The 6,335-nt window shown below is 38.8% G+C and overlaps 2 protein-coding genes across 2 annotated transcripts; one reads left to right on the top strand and one right to left on the bottom strand.

Moving 5' to 3' along the window:
* Positions 1-155: 155 nt before the first annotated feature.
* On the bottom strand, positions 156-3,201 carry CSUI_004245 (uncharacterized protein; the record flags this gene model as incomplete). Its single annotated transcript, XM_068064438.1, has 3 exons — positions 2,310-3,201; positions 1,514-1,770; positions 156-509 (listed from the first exon to the last, which is right to left on the bottom strand). Exons 1-3 carry the CDS (start codon positions 2,458-2,460, stop codon positions 156-158), a joined length of 762 nt encoding a protein of 253 aa, XP_067923587.1. The 5' UTR covers positions 2,461-3,201.
* A 97-nt stretch (positions 3,202-3,298) lies between these two features.
* Positions 3,299-5,577, top strand: CSUI_004244 (uncharacterized protein; the record flags this gene model as incomplete). The annotated part of the gene is made up of 2 exons (XM_068064437.1): positions 3,299-4,338; positions 5,448-5,577. A coding segment is annotated over one exon (381 nt), but the record flags the coding sequence as incomplete, so codon positions are not given.
* Positions 5,578-6,335: the final 758 nt, after the last annotated feature.

Here is a 6,335-nt window from a genome sequence, read left to right as displayed (position 1 = left end):
TATATATACATCTATATACATCTATATACATATATATACATCTATATACATCTATATACATATATATACATATATATACATCTATATACATATATATACATATATATACATATATATACATCTATATACATATATATATAGGAGAGGAGTTTTTCTTACGTTTGGTTTCGAAGATCTTTGATGAGAATAGCATCTTTACCATTCACGCCTGTTGAAGAGAATTCTTCTTCTTCTTTCTTTCTCTCTTTTTCTTCTTTTTCTTTGTCTTCATCCTGCTCTCTATCATCTCGCTCTCTACCCTTCTGTGACCGACTTTCTTCTTCTTCTTCCTCTTCTTTATCTTCTTTCTTCTTTTCTTCTTCTTCTTCTTCTTTTCTTCCTTTCTGTCTGTGTGTGGTCGTTGGCTTTCTCTTGAATGAGAACCTCGATCTTCTGTCTTTTACTTGGAGAGTCGTCGCAGAGAACTTTTTATATTCTTCTACCACCTGCTCTTCAACACGTCGCAGTGTCTGTACATACACTCGCATCATGAGACACCCCACGCAGAGAAAAGAAAAGACACACTGACAGAGGCAATCGATTCTCTCCGTCTTCTTCTTTTTCTTCCGTTCCTTCTCTCAAGACACTTGTGTATCTTGAGAGAAGGAACTGAAACTCCCGCGCCTCGTCTTTCTTTCTTTCTTTCTTTCTCTTGCGTGTCTCTTCCTTTCTTCGATCGAGAAGAGAAAGAAGACCTTCAACATACACCCCCCCTAGGACCCCTACCCGTCAAACAACTCGTATGCATCATACCTATATATATATCTATATCTCCTTCTCCGTATAGATACATACGCATGTAAACGTATACCTATATATATATATATAGGTATACGTATTCACGTAGACGTATATTTCTCTCTCTCTTTATATATATATGTAGATGTAGATGTCTCTGCACGTGTGTGTATCGATGGAAGAGGTTTCGAAGAAGCGAGGGAAATTGACGAGTTCTCAAGAGATTAATGAAGGGGGGGAAGAAGACCCTTATGGTACCCTCTCTCTCTGTCTATATATATATAAAATATATAGAGAGAGAGATAGATAGGCTCTCTCTCTCTCTATGTCTATGTAGTAGTAATAGTAGTCGTTGTGGCCATGCACAAATACATAGCAGTAGATAGATAAGTAGATAGAAAACAGAAGAAGAAGGAAGAGAGAGAAGGAGAGCTAAAGAGAAGAAGAAGAAGGGGTGAGGCCTTTCCTCTGTCTCCACCTTGCGTGTCTTCTATCATGGAAAGCAAGGAAGAGAGAAAAGATACAATAAGAGAGAGAGAAAGAAAAAGAGAAAGAAAGATGAAGAAGATGAATGATAGACACAAGAAAGTACGGCAAGCAGACAGAAAGACAGAGAAAGAGAAGGACGGAGAGGAAAATGAAGAGAAAACTACATCGACGAGGAAGAGAGTCAAGAGAGATTTGAGTTTATCTTCTTCTTCTTCTTTCTCTCTTTCTTGCCTTTTCTCTTTCTTACCACATCTTGGAGTTTTCTTTTTCTTTCTAACGAACTTTCTTCATCTCCTCCTTCGCCTCGTCTTATATTCGAGAGAGTCTCTGCAAGTTGCCTCAAGGTTTTCAGTTTCTCTTGGAAGAGAACATCCGCGTTAGGAGGAAGAGAAGAAGAAGAAGATAAAGAAGAAAGGCAGTCTGCTGTGGAGGAAGACGAGAAAGAAGAAGAGGATGCGAAGGAAGGAGAGTTAGACTGAAGAGAGAGCAGAAATAAACGTGTGTCTGAGAAAGAAAGAAAGAAGAAAGCAATAAGGTAGGAGAGTAGAGAGCAACGTGTGTGAAAAGTGAAGGAAGAAAGTGAAGTGTATGTACACCGTAAGATAGGAAGAGAAACAAGAAAACTCCGTCCTATCGCAAGGCCTTTTTACACGCATCATTTAAGGAGGAGAAAGAAGAATCCATGCAGTGTGAAAAAGAAAGAGAGAAAGCGAGAGAGGGGAAGAGAAGAGAAGAGAGAAGAGAAGAGAGAGGAGAAGAGGAAGGAAGAGAACAGCAGAAAAGAGAGAAGAGAGAGATGGAAAACGTAAAGTGAGAAAGCAGGGTGAAGGAATGAGAAAAAGAAGAAGGAGCTCCAAAGAAAGAAAGAAATCCCCAAGAAGCTAGAGAAAGCCTCTTTCTCGATGCTTCTTCTTCTTCTACTCCATGTGACTATCTAAAAGAAGAAAGAAGAGAAAAGCATCTAGCTACCTATATACAGGTAGATAGATAGGAAGAAAAAAGGACTCGAAAGAAAGAAAGAAAAGAGAGATAGGGTGTTTTACCTCTTAATGTTTTATCGAAGATCTCATCGAATTCTTCGTCCTTTCTTCTTCTTCTTTGTCTATCTTTTTCTTCTTCTTCTTGTATAGAATATTCATCTTTCTCCTCTTCTTCTTCTTCCTCTTCTTCTTCTGCCTCTACATTTCCGGCCATTGTCGTTGAGAAAAGAAAGAATTGAGAAGAAAGTAGAGAGAAGAAGAAAGAAGCTAAGAGAAAGAAAGGAAAAGAAATTACTTAAGAAGAAGCCTCTCCTCCTTCCTTCTCTTCTTTTTCTTCTCTTTCTTCTCTTCTGCTCTTTCTCAAAAAGACAAGACTCGGGCTTCTCCTCTACCTTCTATCCCCGTAGAGATCTGAATGAAGAGATCAGTCTTTCTTTCTTTGTTTCTTTCTTTCTTTTATTTCTTTCTTTCTTTTCTTTTCTTTCTTTCTTTCTTTCTTTCTTTTCTTTCTTTCTTTCTTTTTCACACAAGAAACTCTACGCTCCCACGAGTCTTCTCTTCAGCAGGTGTACGCCCTTGGAGAAGAGAAAGAAAGAGAAAGAAAGAAATAAAGAGAGATGGCTAGATAGAGATAGATAGAGAGAAAGAGAGAGACTGTTCAGAGGAGAGGAAGACTGGCGCGGAGGCTGAGAAGAGGAGGGAAGAAACTAAAAAGAATAAAGAAGAGAGAAGAAGAAGAGGAGAGGAAAGAAAATAAGAAAGGGAAAGAGAAAGAAGAAAGAGAAGAAGAGATGAGCTGAAGGGACCGGGAAGTTCCCTAAGACCTGAGGACAAGACATGAAAGGAACGTCTTCTCTTTCTTTCTTTCTCAAGAAGATGAAGAGAAGTGACTTAATCAAGAGCATCTTTTTCTTCTCTCTCTCTTCCTTCTTTTCTTCTCTACATCTAATCTATTAATGAAGAAGAAGAAAGACAGAAAATCTCAGACTTTCTTCCTACGCATCTACATCCCCCTTCAAGTTTCTCTCTCCCTACTCTCCTTTCTCTTGCATGTCTTATCTTCCTTTCTTTTCTTCTTTCTTTTTCTCCTTCTTTCTGTCTTTCTTTCTTCTCCTTGAAAGGGGAAAACTTCTTAACAGAAGAGTCTTCTTTTCTTCGGTTTCATTCTGCTTGTTTGAATCTGTCTAGCAACGGACAGAGTCTCCCTTCACCCGTCTTCTTTCTTCGCAACTTTTCTTTCCTTTCTCAAGACATCTCTTCACTGTCGATCTCCTCATCTTCTTCTTCTTGTTTGCTCCCCTTCTCAGAAGATGAAGAACGCCGCAAAAAGAATGGAGAAGAAGCAGAAGACCAGCAAAGAAAAGAGAGAAGGAGAGAGAGATGTTCTTTTCTCTTCTTCTCCCATCTCATCCTTGTCCGTGTAGCTCACCCCTAGCGTCAGTTTTCTTTCCATCTTCATTCTTCTTTCTTTCTTTCTTTCGATAAGGAACTGACTCTTCTCATCTCTTCTCTACTTACATCTTCTTCCCGCTCTCTTCTCCAAAATACATAAGCCAAACAGAGACCACACGCTTCCTCAGGTGTACATACAGCTGAACTCTCCGACACGGGAACGCACTCTTCCGTGACGCAGAAATTTGTGAGAAAAGTGCTTTCACCTACTTAAAAGGAGGGAGTTCTGGACGAGGCGCTCCAATTCATTTCTCGGCCGCCAAAACAAGAAGCACTTCCTATCTCTTCTCTCTCTCTTCCGATAGATGAAAAGAAAACGATATACACAAGTATATATATCTATCTATATACATCTATCTATCTAGAGTTGTTTTCTCTTCTTTTCCTTTCTGTTGGCAAGTGTATATACACTCCCAGCTGGACAGATGGATCTCCTATCAGAAGCTTCATTATCTTTTTCCTCTGGTAAATCTCTAGCCTCTTCATCTTCTTCTCTTCCCCCTCTCTTCGCAGGGGGTGAAAAGTTCTCTGAGTCTTTATCTTCTTCTTCTTCCTCTTCTTCTTCTCTTTCGTCATTTCAGCGAATGAGCGATGAGATTTGGACGCGTATCAACGATGTCAAACTGCTCCTTCCATGCAGGTATGCCTAGTACCTAGCTAGCTAGCTAGCTATCTCTCTATACATAGCCGGACATACAGGGACACGAAGATCGACACGGCATAGAGACCTATTCATATGGAGACCCGCCGTCTTCATCTATAGATAGCGACACACACATACATGCGTACATACATACAAACATCATACCTATGTATATATATATATATAGGGTTTAGGGTTATATATATATATATGTATATATAGGTAAGAATCTGTTCCGATGTATGTACGTATGTGTATGGAGATATCTTTATACCTATGGGTGCTGTACTCTTCAAGAGGGGTGTCTATGCCAAGAAGGAAAGTGTCTTGATAGGCAGTACACATATACATATATATACACATAGATACACAGAAGTCCATACTTATGCATGTCTATTGTATAGAGCAGAGAGGAACTTTCGTAGTACGAAATAGAGAAGGAGAAGGATGAAGAAAGAGGGGGGGATCGAGAGTTCTTAAGGGGCAAAAGAGTTGAGAGAAGGGGAGAAAAAAAGAAAGAAAAGTGAAGATATTCCCTCTCATCTGTGTCTCTGAGTAATAATGTACACTTCCGTCTATAGGCACATGTAGGTAGATGGACGAATAGCTACATACCTGCATGTAGGGGGGATGAATAGCCATTTGTGCGTATCAATATATGTTTATATGCATATATATATGAATACTTGGCACTGTGAGTATAGGCGTATATCTATCTATCTGTCTGTCTCTCTCTATATGTATATATATATATGTATATATATATATGTATATGTGTATGTCTATACGTGCATGGAGTTAGCCGCTGGAGGTAGGAGAGAAAGATGCGAATGAGGCTTGATGTGGCTGCTTTTCCGTTCAGGGAGAAATTGATAGAGAGAGATAGATAGATAGATAGATTAAAGATAGATAGATAGATACAGTAGATAGATCCAACATACAAAGATTGATACTAAATCCAAGACTCTCCCAAGAAATATATATATCCACACATATATCTATCTAGCTGTAGATCTACATATACGTATATATATATATAGAGAGAGAGAGTCTAGATCTCTTCTTTCTTTCTTGTGTTATGAGTGAATAAATATGTATTCTTCAAGAGCTTTTCTCCTGTCTTTTCTTTCTTGTGTAAGAGCGAGAGGAAAAAGTGAAGAGATTGACGCGAGCGTATTAGCTAAAGATCTCGAAGAGAAACTGACGAAGCTTGAAGAGGCACTCCAACAGGCCCAGGTATCTCTTCCACCCTACTGTACACATACACATTCATACACCATACAGATTCATGTATATATATATATATATATCTAGAGAGAGAGAGGTGTACATATACTGTATATAACTATATATCTGTATGCAGGATACATGTAGTATATATACTCACATACAAAGGTAGAAGAGAAGCAGAAGAGAGGGCTTCTTTTTGAAGAAGGAGAGGAGAGATCAATCCTACAGATGCCAAGCAGAGAAGGGCGAATAGAAGAAAAGAAGCTACCTGCTAGCTAGTTGCTGCTGTCAACTGAAAGGAAAGTATTAGGACCTCTACTTCACTCACATATGAACCTTCTAGAAGTACATCGATACATACATGCATATCCATATACAAAGATACATATATACATAGATATATACATATATATATATATATATGGGTCCGTACATGTATGTGGGTACAGCAAGTTCACGTGCACTATAGAAATATAGATAGATATAGATATAGGAAGGATTGGATAAGTCTCTTCTTTTCGAGTTTGTCCTTTTATGGAAGTTTCTTTGTGTGACAAAGATTGTATCTAGGCTCCCTTGCCTTTTCTATCTTCTTCATATTCACCCGCGCGTCTATCCCGCTATCTATCTTCCACGTCAAGACCTCCCTCAGTCTATCCTCTATAATCTGTCTATCTACCTCTCTCTTTCTCTCTAAACTCTCTATATCTCTATATGTATTCTTTACGTATGTCTGTCTGTATGTATGTTTCTTGTTAACGTGC

The sequence above is a fragment of the Cystoisospora suis genome (assembly GCF_002600585.1).
Source record: "Cystoisospora suis strain Wien I chromosome Unknown contig_1951, whole genome shotgun sequence".
Taxonomy (NCBI): domain Eukaryota; phylum Apicomplexa; class Conoidasida; order Eucoccidiorida; family Sarcocystidae; genus Cystoisospora; species Cystoisospora suis.
This window is presented reverse-complemented; position numbering and strand designations above follow the sequence as displayed.